Raw genomic sequence first — 15,831 nt, 5'->3', positions numbered from 1 at the left:
TTTGGATGCCTAAATAAATTGGAAATTAAAGAGACTGCTGATAACCACATGGCTGCTGACACCCTCAAAAGACTCCAGTAGGTTTGTTAATAGACTTCCATTTATAAAAGTCATGCTGTGTCTTCTCAAGTGTATTTGATTTATCCAGGTACCCATTAATTGTATTTTTTACTGTGGATTCTAAAAAAACCCTGTTGAATAAAGATAATGGGCTTACAGGCCCACAGGACATTAGAATAGTATAAAAGTCTGCAGGATCTCAGCTGACTCTTCTTCTATAACTGAATAGTATAATCTCAGACAACAGAGCACTGAGTAACTGTATATTAAAAAAAAATCTATTTTATTAGACTATATATTGTATACATGTGTGTGTATATTTAAAAGATATGAAAAACGCAATAAAAAATGCAATGCAACTTTAGCTATTACATTGCAAAAAATCCTAACATGTCTCACTTGGTTTTAAGCAAACACCAGATTTTTCCAGACTGCTCAACCTCAAATACTGACTTTGTTCTCTTCTGTTAGTGAAATATAACCTTGCTTCAGTGGGGCCAGGATTATGTCTGCAGCAGTGGTCCTCTTCTGCATCATCCCCTGGGCTGCTTTAAATGACACAAACTCTACCTGATTGTTCCATGCAGCTGCATATGTGACACATCTGCTCTGCCATCATGTTACTCATGCTGGGAAGGGAAACCGAGAACACATGGCCAGACCACCAGCAACTTGGTCCTACTGTGACAATTAAGGGTGACTTGCAGCTACAGATTTCTCTCAGCCATCTGCTCCTTTAAGGAGAAACATGGCTTTGGACTGCCCAAAATCAGTGTGTTCCAGGCAGTATTTGCCTTTGTACCTTGTCAGAAACTCTCACTACTACTTGAGCCCATGAGTCCTATGAGGCATACCTGTATATAATTCTTTAATTGAGGTACAGGTCCTGAGCCCAGCTTATTATCTTGCAGCTGGGGCTTACTAGGAAGGGAAAATCTTAAATTTCCTTGTCCCTGTCTTGCTCTTTTTCACTGTCCTCATCCCTGTTTCCAGCCACGTGGCACACCACTCAGTCGCACTGCTGAGATCTCCCCTTCTCAGTAGCAGCATGTTTTATGTTGCTTCAGTTCCACTTAAAATTACGGCACAAGGAACAGCATGTCAAGGAGAAAAAGCAAATTATGAAAGGAGAACACAGACATGAATTAAATACCTTAATGAGGTATTCCTGCCTAACATACTATTTCATGTTTCAAAAGATGGCATCAATATGAGGGGTTCAACGCTGCCTTCTTGAGAAAGGTTTCAGTCTGCTTAATCAGCTCAAAACAGCCAGTTGATGAGCCTGACAATTTGCCTCTCTGTCTAACCATGTGATTTAGTTTATTATTCCAAAAGACAGAACTTGTGAGGGTGTGATTGTACATGCAAACTAAACTGACTGAATTATAAAATGCCAGGAATTGATTTGCATGTTTTAACTGGGACATGAACTTGTTGAGGATAAATTTGTTCCCCGGTGAGATTCATTCTTAAATTAATATTTATCCTTAAGAAGAAGTACAGGTGAGTAAACCTCTTTAAAAAAATGCAGGACTTACAGTCTCAGAGACCAAAATATTCCCTCCTAACTGTAGGAAAGTGATTCATGCATAAGTATCATTTTTCCTGGACAGCTGAGAAGAAAAAACATTTAGACGCTTTGGAAAACCTAGCTCTTATCATCACTTTTCTGGCCTACGCAGCATTTCTGGCTTGAGTAGCTCCACATGCAGAACCATAGGATATTCGTGCAAGCCTCTTGTTAATTTTTTCAAGGTTTTTTTAGTATGATTGGGATCTAGTGGCAAAATTTCAGTTGTTGCTGTGTTATCGCTATAGCTGTGCCAGCTGCTGTGAAAAGAGTTTCTGTTTAACATTACCTCACCACTTCTAGAGGAGCTATACCTGCCCCCAAATCATCCCTTTCAGCCATGGGAAGTTCAGCAATGCAAAAAAAAGCAGGCAGATCAGAACTGCCGATTCAAAGAGCAACTCAAACGATCTTCCTTGGGGCTTGCATTTATCTGGGCAGACTCCACTTGACATGGGGAAAGAGTCCACAGCAGCTTGTACACGTGGGCAGAACCATTTTCTCAGGAAAAATTTCTCCCTGCAGAATAGCTGCAAGTTTCCTGGCTGATGCTTAGACTACTGTAAGCTGCAGATTATCCACTTCTGTACTAGTAACCAGCTCTCTGACTGTACCAGCAAAATCACTTACCTGTTGCCATCATCGCTAATAACAGTTAAATACAGGAGTAACCCTCTGAAGTGTTGGGATCCTCTGCAGATATCTGAAAGAACAAGAAATTATAGTTGAAAATCTCAAAACTCAGAAACTGCTGGAGTTCCTCCCTTGTAAAAAATACAAGTCAGAAGAATTCACGTGGGACAGAAAGAGATGTTAAATAGATTAAGTGCTTTGAGCTTGTTCTCTTCAATTGATATCTACCCAAAATGGAGGCAGTGCTGAAATCTGATATCACCTGGAGACATAAATTAGTTTGCTGCCTAACAACATCTATTTGCAGGGTTTCTGTGCAACCCAGCAGAAATAAAATGTTGCTTTTTTTAAGGAGAGAGCTTGTATAAACACCACCTTTCCCTTCCTGGGATGAAATGCATTATAGTCTGCTCTTTTATGGCATAGCTGAATTGAGCTGTGTTCTTCGGAAAACCAGCTATATTAATACTTGTGGTAACCCAGAACTGAATGATTGAAAAATGCATTGGATCTTAATGATGGAAAGAACTCTATAAACTTTTGCCATTGATTATTATAGGAAGTACAGTACAAAAATGTTCTGTCCAAAAATCTATTATACCAACTGAAGGTGAATGGCAACCACAGTCATGGTCAACATATACTTATGATCAATGCATACATATTACAATTTAAATAACTGCACTAAGTTAAGATTAATAATGGCATATATTATTTAAACCAATGAATTTATAGATATATTTCCAATTATAGTAGAAATCCTCTTGTTTTATTTTACCTACTGTGACAAAAAAAATACCATTAACTATTTAGAAACATGAACTATATGATACCTTGGCCTCATGAATAAGGCTGGCTTAAAAATTCCCTTTCTCTCCACCCCTGCTGTGGACACTCATCCCCACGTCTGCAGTGCACTTCACTATTGCTTAAATCATGCTGATTAAATGGTTTGTGTGGTTGTGCTGAAAACAGAAACGCTGATATGATCCTGCTGAGGGATAAAATAACCTTGTGCAAAAAAAATGAGGTGATGTGGACAGGAGAAAATGGGTGGGAAGGATTTCGAATTCAAGCAATTTTTGGATCTGTGTTGTAACATGCTATTAGCACTATTGATGGGGCATAGTAAACTGTGAAGAAAATGCAAAACTGAGGAACTAGGGCTGGAAACTTCTTAAATTGGAATTTTCATTGAACTACACCCTTTTGTGTAACAAAAAACTGCACCAAGTGGATTGATCTACAATTGGTTTTCTTGTTTCTGAAAAGCATGATAGTCACAGGTTTAGACTAAGCACATAAGAGTCAATAGAAATCAAGATCCATGCAACCTACCTCAGGATAAATCAGCTTAGGCTGTCAACAAACAGAGAAGAGTCTGCAATAAACCAAATATGTGCAGACTTTGAAGTGAACCAGTTATGACTGATGTGCTGTGCTGTGGGAAGCTCCTCTACTCCCTTGGCTTGTGCTGCTGATGAAAAATTGGTTGCCATTATGGCACATGTTCTCATCAAGAGCGCACAAAGAGCTATATAACAGCTAGTTAACTGAGAAACAAACACATTGTGGAACTGTATTATAATTAATTTTTCTTAGTGATATCATGTTAATTGGCACAGCTGTAGATTTCTCAACCATTTAAATTACTTTACGTGCACACACGTAATGTAGTAATGTTATCAAGGTTTTAAAACATTAGCTACTGTAACATCCACGTATCAGTATCCTCAGCAACATTCAAACTAACGTCACACCAGCTTCTGTTGAGCTTTTTCCAAATGGCACCACAGTAATGTGAATCTTGCCCAGTTGTTCTCTTGACTGATATGTTAAAAATATAACAAGTATGGCTCATGCTACCTTGCTCTTCCTAGCCTATGAAATTCTGCTCTTAGAAATTATTTTACTCTCTTATTCTTAGGATAGATAATTTCTGATACTAAATGCTGATTAAGAGACATATTTGAAGTAATCTGTGCATGGGCAATGACCAGAGTTTTAATTCAGTGGAACAAACTACCCAAAACTGAGGCACAATTTCTAACCATGGGGCGGCTACACACTGTACTTTTACCTGTGTGTGATCTGTAAAGGTACAGGCCAGAGGAAATTGCGTCTTGAAAGGGGATAAGAGTATCACTCTTTAGAGTTTGGATTTTTTTTTTTTAATTATTCATTGCAACAAGAATTTTTTGTCACAGATTTGACAAAGACATATTCTATAATTAATATAACATCTCCAGATCATTATTTTTAAAATGTTACTCTTTGTTCTCATAATTTCTGCTAAAGGAACTATCTCCTTGAAAAGTAGGTTGTACAAAAAAATGCATAATACTGAGAACAGTCCTCCAATAGCAAGGATAATAGAAGGAACAAGCTTCTTTCATTTCTGGTTACAATGATTTGTCCAGTATAGGCAAAGAAAAAACTACGCAACACAAACAATTAATAAGTACACAAAGTACACAAGTGTGTTTATTACATTTTTGCAAGCACTTTGTTCTACATTTCAAAAACGCCACCATCAAGCTGTTGGCACATTTATGTACAAAACAGATTAATCGTAATGCCTGCTACAAAGCATTCTTTGTGAAAATACAAACTCTAATACCAGAGAAGAGCCAAAAGCATTAACATCATTACATGAGTTTAAAAGACATAGTTTTAAAAATCAGCACAAACGTTTTAAGACACAAAACTGAAACACTACAATATAGAATCCAAAAGAGGTTCCTAATACTTTTTGTAGAACTGTAATACTGGTACTGCACATTATCAGAAAACTGTTGACCCCGTAGGACAGCCTAAGTGTAAAAAAAAAACCAAAACCCCAAATCAAAAACACAACCAAAAAACCCCCAAACCAAGCAAAAGAAAAGAAAAAGAAAAAAAATTCAATCAACTAATACTACTTAATGCATTATCATGCCACAAATAACTATAGTATTACCCTCTACTTACTACAAGAATTGTTAAAAATTACTGATGATGCATGACTAGTAATAGTACAAAGAAGAGTTTTACTCAAGAAGTTTTATTAGAAATGCACTTACACTGAGAGAGAATTCACAATGGTCCAATAAGTGCACAAAACTACCTAAGATTTTTAACACTGACAAAAATGTCTTGTCAGGCTACATCACTTTAAGAGACACTTTACAGCATTCTTGTAGCATTAGAAATAGGCAAAAAAAAAAAAAAATCCACCAAATTTGGTCCAATAATACTGCCTTTTCTTAAACAGGGTTTTTTGTTTTGTTTTTGATACAGGTGATTCTTTCAAATTAAGACGACCTATCTTTCTGACAACTTTTTCCTATCAAAATAAAGGTTCAAATATATTACTACACTTTCAAATAATAAGCTCTTGTAGTGGTCTTTCACCTTACTTTAACATAATACAGGTAAACCAATATGTGTAGGAAAGCTAGAAGCCAAGCTATAACATTTATGGAAGTCTCTTTTAATATATCTTTTACAGCTCAGACAGGTGCAATCCATTTAAATTTTTAAAGCAGGTAAAAAGACATCTGACTCCTACGGTCACTGTATTTTTGATATATTACTTTCATAAATGTAGCTAAGCAGTAATTTCTTACATCATCACATGAACAGCTCCAATTCAGCATAACCATCATTGAATTAAAGAGAGATCATTCTGTAAAAAACTATGGATAACTATATCACTTAATTAACAATTGTCTATATACCATAACTCTTTAACAGGTAGCCGTGGTATTGAATTCCTTCAAAAGGCAAGTGGCCATGCATTGTTAGCACCACGGTCTGCATGCTCACAATACAAACAGGAATTATCACCCATGGAACTTGGAACAAGAGAATATTCTTTAAAAACATCAATAATAATACAATGTTAACAAAGATAAGAAGCACTTTTTTCTTTTTTTTTTTTCTTTTTATTTTTTCTTTTTTTTTTCTTTTTTTTTTACCCACTATTACAAATTTAGAAATTGCACCTTTGATTGTTTAAAACGTTCTTAGGACCTTCATTCAAGTTGATCAGGGTCCACCTGGCAAGTTTTCCAAATATAAAGGAAAGTCATCAGAGTGTTTTCTTTATATATTGTACATCATGTACAATGGTCCCTTTGAAGTATACCTGTAGTTAAAGTAGTTATTGAACTCAAAACTAAAAAGTATAAAAAGCTACTTTTTTTCCAAAAACATATAAGAAACAATGCAAAAGGTGTTATGCATAACACATACAAAGTGATTAAAAAAATCAAACACATATTTGTATTTGACAATAGTTTAGTATCCTTGATCTAGAACTAATTAGCTTAAAAGGATTCAGGAAAGGCTATTTAGGAGCTTTGTGGTAGAGAATGGTCACACAAAGTAAGAACTAATTAAGAAACCAAGTTCTAGACAACAAGAATTGTACACGGGTGATATGTAAGTCACCCAAACTATCTTTTGTGAGAAGCACTTTCAATTGTTTTTAAAATGGTTGGATGGCCTTTAGTTAAACAACAAAGCATTCACATGTTAGAAAGTAAGACAAGATTTCTTTTATGTGTAAGCATTGAGCCGCTCTTTAGAGCGAGTAGAATGAATATCATGAAGCTCTTGTTCTTCCTTTGATTTAATATCCTCATATTTTTGCATCCTGCAAGCATCTTTCACATAGGCCCAGTTGGCAGACAAGACCATGAGATAATGGACCTGTAAGAGAGGTAACGCGGAGTTAGGAATCAACAGAGCTAGTCAGAATAGAGCAAGTTCAGACTTGAAAGCTATAGGATAGAGACTGGGTTTTCATCAGAAGGAACTAAGCATTGTTAATTCAAGAAGTAGTACAGCAATACGATGTGAAGTTCAAGCTTGAGCTTCATTAATCCTCAGATTACTCAGCTCACAGCTGTTACTGTTACTGTAACTAGCACTTGGTAGCAATGGCTACCAAAAAATTAAAAGAACTGAAAAATCAACAAATCATCCCTGCTTTATTATTTCAGCTACTCTACAAATCTGTGTGGAAAAATGCCTTCTGGTTATTTCTTGTAGACTTTTCCCCATTGAATCACTATTTGTTAAAGTAGTTGCTTAAGACAGAAATATGCTGTAGACACATCTGTAGTCTTATGATTACATATCTAATACAATTACAGAAAGATTTGCTTTTTCTTTCTTGTTAAAGTTAGTGGTAGCTTTCCATTTAGTTATGAATTCTTTCTTTCATCTACAACTCTAGCTATTTTGTCAAAATCAGCTAATTTGGGAAAAAATTGTCAAAAATTGAAAAATATGTTCAGCTAGTCAAAATATAGTTACAAATAAACTTGAGATCTTAAAAGGGCACACACCTGTCACCATTTAATTTAGTAATGTTATTTCACTATTAGTTACACAACAATTTATTTATGTAATTCTTTAAAATGCATAAAAAAACAAAAAAAGGGATTGGTATGATTTTAAAAGACAACTTCTGTATACATCTTGAATGGAGCAGAAACAATGTTCATGTTCCATTCATTTTTCATATGTAAAAATACATTTATTTATTTATTTAAGAAAACAAAATTAAGAGCTTTCCAAGTGTTCCATCAAAAAACAAAATTTAAAAAAATATTTGAAAAGTAGGGGAAGAAAACCTCACAGCCTGTGGTTATTACACAACTTTTTGGTGGGTATTGGAGATTGGACCCGACTCACTTGCAGCCAACAAAAAATCAGTGGATGAGCTATGATGATATACTCCCAAAGAGCTTGGTTTATTTATGTTAGCAAATGGGGAGGACAGAATGTCTATGAATACATCTGAGGATTAAACACCAGTTAAAGGATATTGGCAATATTGTCACGTGAACAAATGTTTTTCATGTGACTTTGAATAAATTTAATCTGAAAGTCGGTGGAAGGTATCTTACCAGTAGAAAAAGTACGTTCTGCAAATGTTTTCCATTATAAATGGAGGATGTAAAACACCCTAATTGCCTTTGAGATGCATCTTAGTAGTTTACAAGAATCACATGGTATGGCTGCCAGTGACTGAGCTTAACAACTGGTAGATGTCCCATCTTCTGAATGGTGGCAATGAATGATCAAACAAGTGATAAATTTGAACACAATGAAAATAGAAGGACTGAAGCTGAGGCCTCCAAGGAACTGCTGCCAAAAATACTTTATTCAAAACTCCTCTTTCAGGGGCAATCGCATGGTATCTGCATTCAGTTAGTTTTCTTAGTCTTCATGCTTATGGCCATCTATAGTCTACTTTGGCTGCCTATTAGAGCAATGAACTGCTCTCCTGTTCACTTAACCTTCCCAGATCTGGGCCTTTCAGGACTTTTGCAGACTTTGAAAGCTTTCCTTTTGAAGGGGGACCTCAAATGTCCTACCTTCAGTCTGCTGGATCTGCTTGCAAGGAGCCTCTGACCTTCTCAAAACTTGTCCCCCTCTCACCTTAGGACATGCTCTGTTGGCTCTGTCTTCAGCCAGAAAATAAAAATGTTCAGTAGCAGTGTGTTGGTTTTGGCTGGGGTAGAGTTAATTTTCTTCATAGTAGCTAGTATGGGGCTACGTTTTGCATTTGTGCTGAAAACAGTGTTGATAATACAGGGATGTTTTTATTCTTGCTGAGCAGTGCTCACACAGGGTCAAGGCCTTTTCTGCTTCTCACCCCACTCCACCAGCGAGTAGGCACAAGAAGTTGGGAGGGGACAGAGCTGGGACAGCTGACCCCAACTGACCACAGGGCTATTCCACACCATATGACATTATGCTCAGCATATAAAGCTGGGGAAGAAGAAGGAAGGGGGGGACGTTCAGAGTGATGGTGTTTGTCTTCCCAAGTAACTGTTACGTGTGATGGAGCCTTCTTTCCTGGAGATGGCTGAACACCTGCCTGCCCAATGGAAGTAGTGAATAAATTCCTTGTTTTGCTTTGCTTGCATGCACAGCTTTTGCTTTACTTACTAAACTGTCTTTGTCTCAACCCACGAGTTTTCTCACTTTTACCCTTCCGATTCTCTCCCCCATCCCACCGGGGGGGAGTGAGCGAGTGGCTGTGTGGTGCTCAGTTGCTGGCTGGGGTTAAACCATGACAAATGGTATTCAGTTGGTTTATTCTAGGACTCTCTGGATATTTATTGCTCCCCTAGCAAGCTTTCAGATACTTTCTGATGAGACCATCTCTTATAATTATGTTAATCAGCTGCCCCAGAGGCCACAAATAATTTCCTGAAATCAAAAAGATTCCACCCCTCCTAAGAAATTGAGAAACTAAACTAGGATTCAACTAGTGGAAAACGGAATAGATTAATCTTAAAAACACCTTGAGATTATGCAAATTCTCCTGTTCATATCGCACTGTTGTAGATATATGAGTATCTTAGATTCATACTAAATGAACAGAACCAATTTAGTATGTTCTTTCTTTTTTGGAAATGCCAATGTTGGCTTTTTCCAGAAATGTTTTGTGGGAATAGTTTCTGATTACTGCAGGCTAATGTACATTTCTTAATCTGGATAATTAAGATCAAGGAAAGCATTCTGAAACCCTTCAAAGGACCAAATGTCTTTGGTGTCTTTTTTGTCCTGGTGGTTTATGGCAAGCTTTCACCCAGTTAATCCCTATTTGAGGAATACAGTCTAAGATGAGGAGCCATAAAATAGGAAAAAGTGTTTAGAGAATCTTTCCCTGAGGAAAAAGAGTACAGGTAGTAGTATTTCTACATATCTTTAGGAGTTTCTTAATATCTATAGTAAAACACTAGCAGCACAACCTGTGATGATAGTGCAAGTGCTGGAGATGGCAGCATGTACTGTGTTACTCTGGGACACTTTCTGGTTATGATTTAGCACAGAAGAAAAAGAAACACCTTGTATCTAACTCAGCTGAAAAAGCTTTCACCATGACTAGTGTCTGGATCAGGCATTTCTAGATCGAATGAGAGACACTAATGCTGAATCCCTATTCCGTTGAATGAAATCCCTTAAATTTCCTCCACAGTAAAACTCTTGAGAAAAATCAAAGGAAACAGGCTGGTAATCCTAATAATTCTGTCATCTCAGACAATTACAGTTCACATCCAGCGAAAACACCAGTGCTGGTCCTTTGAGGGTAAGATTTCAATTAAAAAAATACAATGTGAACCTCGAACTGATGGCAGACATGAGAATCCTAGAAGTGGGGGGTATCTGAGCAGTGTACTCAGATCTTCCTGACCTTTTTAAACACATGTGCCAGAAAGCCTTGCAACTGAAGAGTATGTGATGAAAAATAGGACCATGTAGGCACATTTCTTATCCTCACAAAATATCTGGTAAAGACCCAGTAAGAGACAAATTTAAACCTAATGTCTTGCAGTTTCACTTGGCATTTTTCTTCTACTAAAAAATAGACAAACTATTCTGCATGTATGTTGGTCACAGTCTGACCTTCGTTAAACTCCTGTTCTTCACCCATCCCTTCCTTAAAAAGTTACAGAACCAAACTTCTGGCATAACTGTTGAAAACTCTCAGAGTTCACATTCACTATAAGTAGGATGACTTTCCTTGAAGCAACTAGTTTAGCTTATATAATGAATATAATCTCAAATACATATCCATGCTATACAATGACATATATGTTTAACAGTCCCACCACCCTTGTTTTTTTAACACCAAGTTCCTAGATAACACGCTAAGGAGGTAATCTCTAAGTGGCTGTCTAATTGCATTTCACACTTCCATGACCTGAACAGCCTGAAGCCAGTGGGGCCCTGTCAAGGCTTATCCAAATTGAAGCAGGGCAGTCTGCCTCAGGATGTTTCAATTACAGACATATGCAAGATAGCACAGGGTCTTTCCATACTCTATGAAACATTCGTGCTTAGATTTCTTTATAAGGTGAAAGTATGCTTCAGTCTTTCAAAACTGTAGAATTACATCTAGGCTACGAAGGGTTTTGGTTTTGTTTTGGTTTTGTTTTCCTTTTGGGACATGTCATTATTTTAGCAGGGCAGAAGTCTAAATAATTTTTTTTCTCCCCTTACATGCATCTAATATCCTGCAGAACACAATCCTACTGGGAGAGAGAAACTAGACCACATACATTTCCCCTGTTCTTGTTTCAGGAGAATTGATTGCATCTCCATCTTACAGGACATAACTTCTGTGGAAGTTCACGTGGAAGAGTACTGCTCACATGGTAACTTTTGAGAAGTGAAACTGTGTATCTCATAATTCAGTTTTGCTGTAGTGGTTTCGGGAAAACAGCACAGGCAGGATGCTTACTAGCGTTAAAATCAACCCTTTGGGATGGTAGAGTTTACATTTAAACAACTTCATGTCTTCTGTTTCTGATACAACATTGAAAACAGTAAAACTAATATGTATTACTTCAATGATTATTTCTATATCCATTTATTATCCATTCAGATATAAGAAAGAACAGTAACATTCAGAATCATACATAGTCCAAATTAAGTATATTCAAAATCCTGGCTATTTTTTCTGTGCTCAAGACTCACAAAAAGCATCTACAACATAAATAATCCTATCAGGTTTTTTTCATCTTGGGCTGAAATCTAAGAATGATAAATTTTCAAAACAAACTATTTGATATTTTCCTTCTCTGCAAACTAAAGCTTTCCCTGACATATACTGTAAAAAATACATGAGTTTTTCTATATATCAATCCTAACTTGTAGGCCAGTTCTCTTTTTGAACCCCAAAACAGCATTCTCCTTTGGAGACTAAAGAAGCAGCTAGTGAATTGTGAAAAAATTCTAACATTCATATATAAACCTGAGACTGAGACAGATTATAGTAGATATGGAAAAATTATCACTTGTGACCAAATGGTTTTGCAAGTATTAAGAAATTTTTTTGTGGTTTTTGCAATAAATGACTACATTTTTCTAAAATATATTTTAAAAATACAGATTAATGAAAACTATCCTGGTGACAGATGGTCTTAATATTTATGAACAAGACGATTTCTTTGGTGAATTTCATGAAAAATATTGACATTAAAAGAGTTAAAGAAATCTGTACATATTAAATAATCTGGCTCTTGCCAACGTCCACAAATCCAGAAGTGAGGATATAGTGGAGTATATCAATGTCATGACTCAAAATGTCATTTAAAAGACCAGATTTTACCGATTCAGTTATTCAGCAGTCTCACTGATGATGCATTGCTGTTACTGGATGGTAATAAATACAAAATACTTACTACTTTAGTCAGATAGACTATTGCCTGCAAACAGTAACTGTTTGAAAGAAATGTATATAAAGTGCGATAAATTCATAAGCTTTCTCTTTTGTAAAGGACTGGTATTTTAATCTCATTTTTCTGTTAAGAAGTCTTGTTAAATTTCACAAATATGGAGATATGCTACTGTTGTGGATATATACAAAGAGTAACTTCATTAAATCCTATTCGTGATTATTGCAACAGCACATATAGGGAAGGGCATTGGTTCTCCAGTGACTTAAATGGCTTCTGCACGCTTTGTTCCTCACCCTAGCCCATTGCTGATACCTTACCACCTTCTGCTAATTTGAGCACAGGTTCTGGGGAAAAAAGATTCTTTCTTCTTTCTATATGAGACATTTAGGACCCGAAATTCATTTTCTCTCCCTTAAATTACTTCTTCATTGGGAAAGCAAACTTCCTTTAAAGAAAGAAAACCTGTTAACATCTGCTTGTCCAACCACAAAATTCTGAACTTTCCCTTATGTCCTGTCCCCAGTCTTTGGGCTACTGTGTCAAGTGTGAAGCACATTGCCTAACCCATAAATGGGGTCTGGTATGCCGGTTTTAAAAATTACCACCACCAAAGACTGGAATGTGCTAGTCTTCACCAGGAACCTAACATCACAGTGGAAGGTTAAAAGCAAACAATTATGAAATTGAAATATAGACAACACAGTTGCAAACATTTCATAAAGCATACATTTACTACCTTTTGGACACTACACAATTTACTAGCACTTAGATCCTTAACTTATGCTGAAACAGTCAGTCAGAGTCTTATCATGCCTGCTCTGTGCAGTCACAGAATCCAATAAAAAGTATACTTGGGTGTGTGTAACCCTTCAAAAATATGTGAATAAATGTAAGCCATCAAAGTGAATTCCTAGTGGATTAGTGCTTGGTGTAACAACATCTATGGCATCTTTGATATGGTACTGTGAGCTTTGAAGGGTTTTTTTTAAACTTCATTGAAAGTATCATGTATTTAAACTACGTGGCTCAATATACCTACTCAATTTGCTTCCACTGAAGATGTCTTTGTTTTCACTGAAAATCTTTTGGTGGCTATTCTGATTCAAAACCCTTCTTTGAAATGCAGAACTATTACCTGAACAAATTAGTATTTGATAACTACTACTGAATATACTACTGAAAACAATAATGTACTGAAGAACTAATGGTCTCTTGGATATACTTTCCTAACACTAATATATGTATTATATTAATTACTATTTGGTCACCATTTTTTCAGCTGGAAGCAGAAAAGTCTCAGTTTGGAAAATCAATTAAATTATTAATATAAATTATATTCTACTATTATACTTATTATTTGTGGTCTTGAAACAAAAAATACATTTAAAATATATTTTTTTCATTTAGCTACCTCTGCTGTGTTGGCAGGGTGTCATGTAACACTGAAAAAATGGCAGAGAAGAACAAAAAAAAAAATCACCAATGTAATGGGAATACTAGCTTCATTTAATAGTTTCTGATTGTCCTTTTTTATAAATGTAATTCTAAGAAGAATGAAAAATTTATGGCCCTAGGATTCTATGAAAAATTACTAGTAGCAGTAGTAACAGTAATCACCATTACAAACACTTTTCTTATGGAATGCATCAGTACCAAGCAACAGTCATTTTTCATTTCCCATCCAGTGTGTGTCATACAAACCTATACTGGAATAGAATCCCCATTCTAAAAATATCTTTATGTTTAAGCAGACATAGCAGACAAAAGGCAGAAGAGCAGGGCACTAGCTCATACACTTTTTTTCTCAGTGGAATATTCTCATTAGCAAAATGTCATCAAATTCAAAGTAATCTTCATTATAAAAAAAAAAAGGCAAAAATTAGTCCTGACAGAAAAACTGTCACATTCACATATATGCACAGAACTGACACAAGAGTCAGCTCCCAAAATAGCAGCGTGGCAAGCCTGTGAATACCCAGAAAGGCATAGATCATAAAAGGATATTACTATGGTCATGAGACAGATACATGAGTTCAGACACTTGTCTGAACACAGTAAGAAAATAGTAAAAATTCTTAGCATGTACTCAAAGGTGGTTTTTTATTCAAAAAAGTAATCATAATATTCTACTTCAAAGGGAATCCATCAATATATTTTTTAAAAAATGAGAGAGTATTGAATTACAGAATTATATTTTAGTAATAGCATTGAGTGACAGTATGGAAATTGAATAACTGATACTAAGTAACAACCAGAATGTATTAGCAATTCACATAAGGAAGTACAGAGTGTTGGGTAGCTTACCATAGCAATGACTGCTGCTCCAGCTCCAGCAAGTGCCACAATGAACAAGTGGAATGTCATGTTTAGCTGCAAAGGGGGACAAAGAAAAGGACTTTCATGGTGGTACACTAAACAGAAACTGAACAAAACGTCTGAATAGCGTAGAGCAAATAACTGCCTTCCTGCTGCCACCCTTCTACAAAAGTAATTATTACTAATACTTTTTCCAAAAGATTGACATCCCTACATGACATTGTTCTTGTACCTGTTCTGTTACAGTACTCATATCAGGGATAAAGCATAATTCTATTTTAAAATATTGTATTTAAATTATAAAACATTAAAAAACCCAATTGTTTAAAAAGAAACACTCCAGCACTTTTTTCTTTTTCTTTTTTTCACAGTTACAATACTACCTTACTAGATCTACAAATGTTTGTGGTGGTTTCTCTAGTGGCAAAGACAGCCTAAGAAAACCCCATTTCCCTTCATTAGCTGTAGCTTTCCATCCTCATATATTGATTTACTTCCCTCCCAAATTTTCCAATAAAATTTGTTCATAGTGATATAATATAAACCAGGTTACTTAAATAACCCAAGTTAACCACCTTCCTCACCACACCCCAAACCAAATGATTACATTTGTTTTTAATTTCAGTGATCTGGTTTACACAGACACTGAGTGTTGACTGCACAGCAAGGGTTGCATTTTCTTAGATTGTTTTGGTATAAAGGCAGCTTGTGTACCTTCACTCTAAGATTTATTCAAACATAGTAAGACTTAGTGGAACATTTAGCAAAGCACCCTCTGACTTCAGATGGATCAAGATTTTAGCCTCTCTTTTTGTTTTAGATAGATGTAATTTTGTTTGTCCTGTCTTCATCCCTGATCATTTAAAAACGAAACCAAAAACCTCATCTGCACTGAAATAGGTGGCCTTTGCCTAAGGGAAAAACTACAAAGAAAAATGTACTAGGAGTTATTATCCTAACACACTGCAAGATTTGGTCAAATCCATTTGAAATCTTTACTCTCTTGTCACAACAGTAATCATAAGATCTTCAAACAGTGATTCATTGTATAGACCTATT

The 15,831-nt window shown here is 35.9% G+C and overlaps 1 protein-coding gene across 2 annotated transcripts in view; it reads right to left on the bottom strand.

The window, feature by feature from the left end:
- Positions 1 to 6,263: 6,263 nt before the first annotated feature.
- Positions 6,264 to 15,831, bottom strand: part of GPM6A (glycoprotein M6A) — a 207,923-nt gene continuing 198,355 nt past the window's right edge. For both annotated transcript variants that reach the window (XM_072861550.1, XM_072861551.1), the window contains exons 6-7: positions 14,761 to 14,826; positions 6,264 to 6,961 (exon numbers count right to left, since the gene is read on the bottom strand). In XM_072861550.1, coding sequence (XP_072717651.1) covers positions 6,809 to 6,961; positions 14,761 to 14,826 — 219 coding nt within the window. In that variant the 3' untranslated portion in view covers positions 6,264 to 6,808. The remainder of the gene's footprint in view (positions 6,962 to 14,760; positions 14,827 to 15,831) is intronic.

This window comes from Ciconia boyciana, chromosome 5 (assembly GCF_034638445.1).
Source record: "Ciconia boyciana chromosome 5, ASM3463844v1, whole genome shotgun sequence".
NCBI lineage: Eukaryota > Metazoa > Chordata > Aves > Ciconiiformes > Ciconiidae > Ciconia > Ciconia boyciana.
Note: the sequence above shows the minus strand (reverse complement) of the source record. Positions and strands in the feature narration are given on the sequence as shown.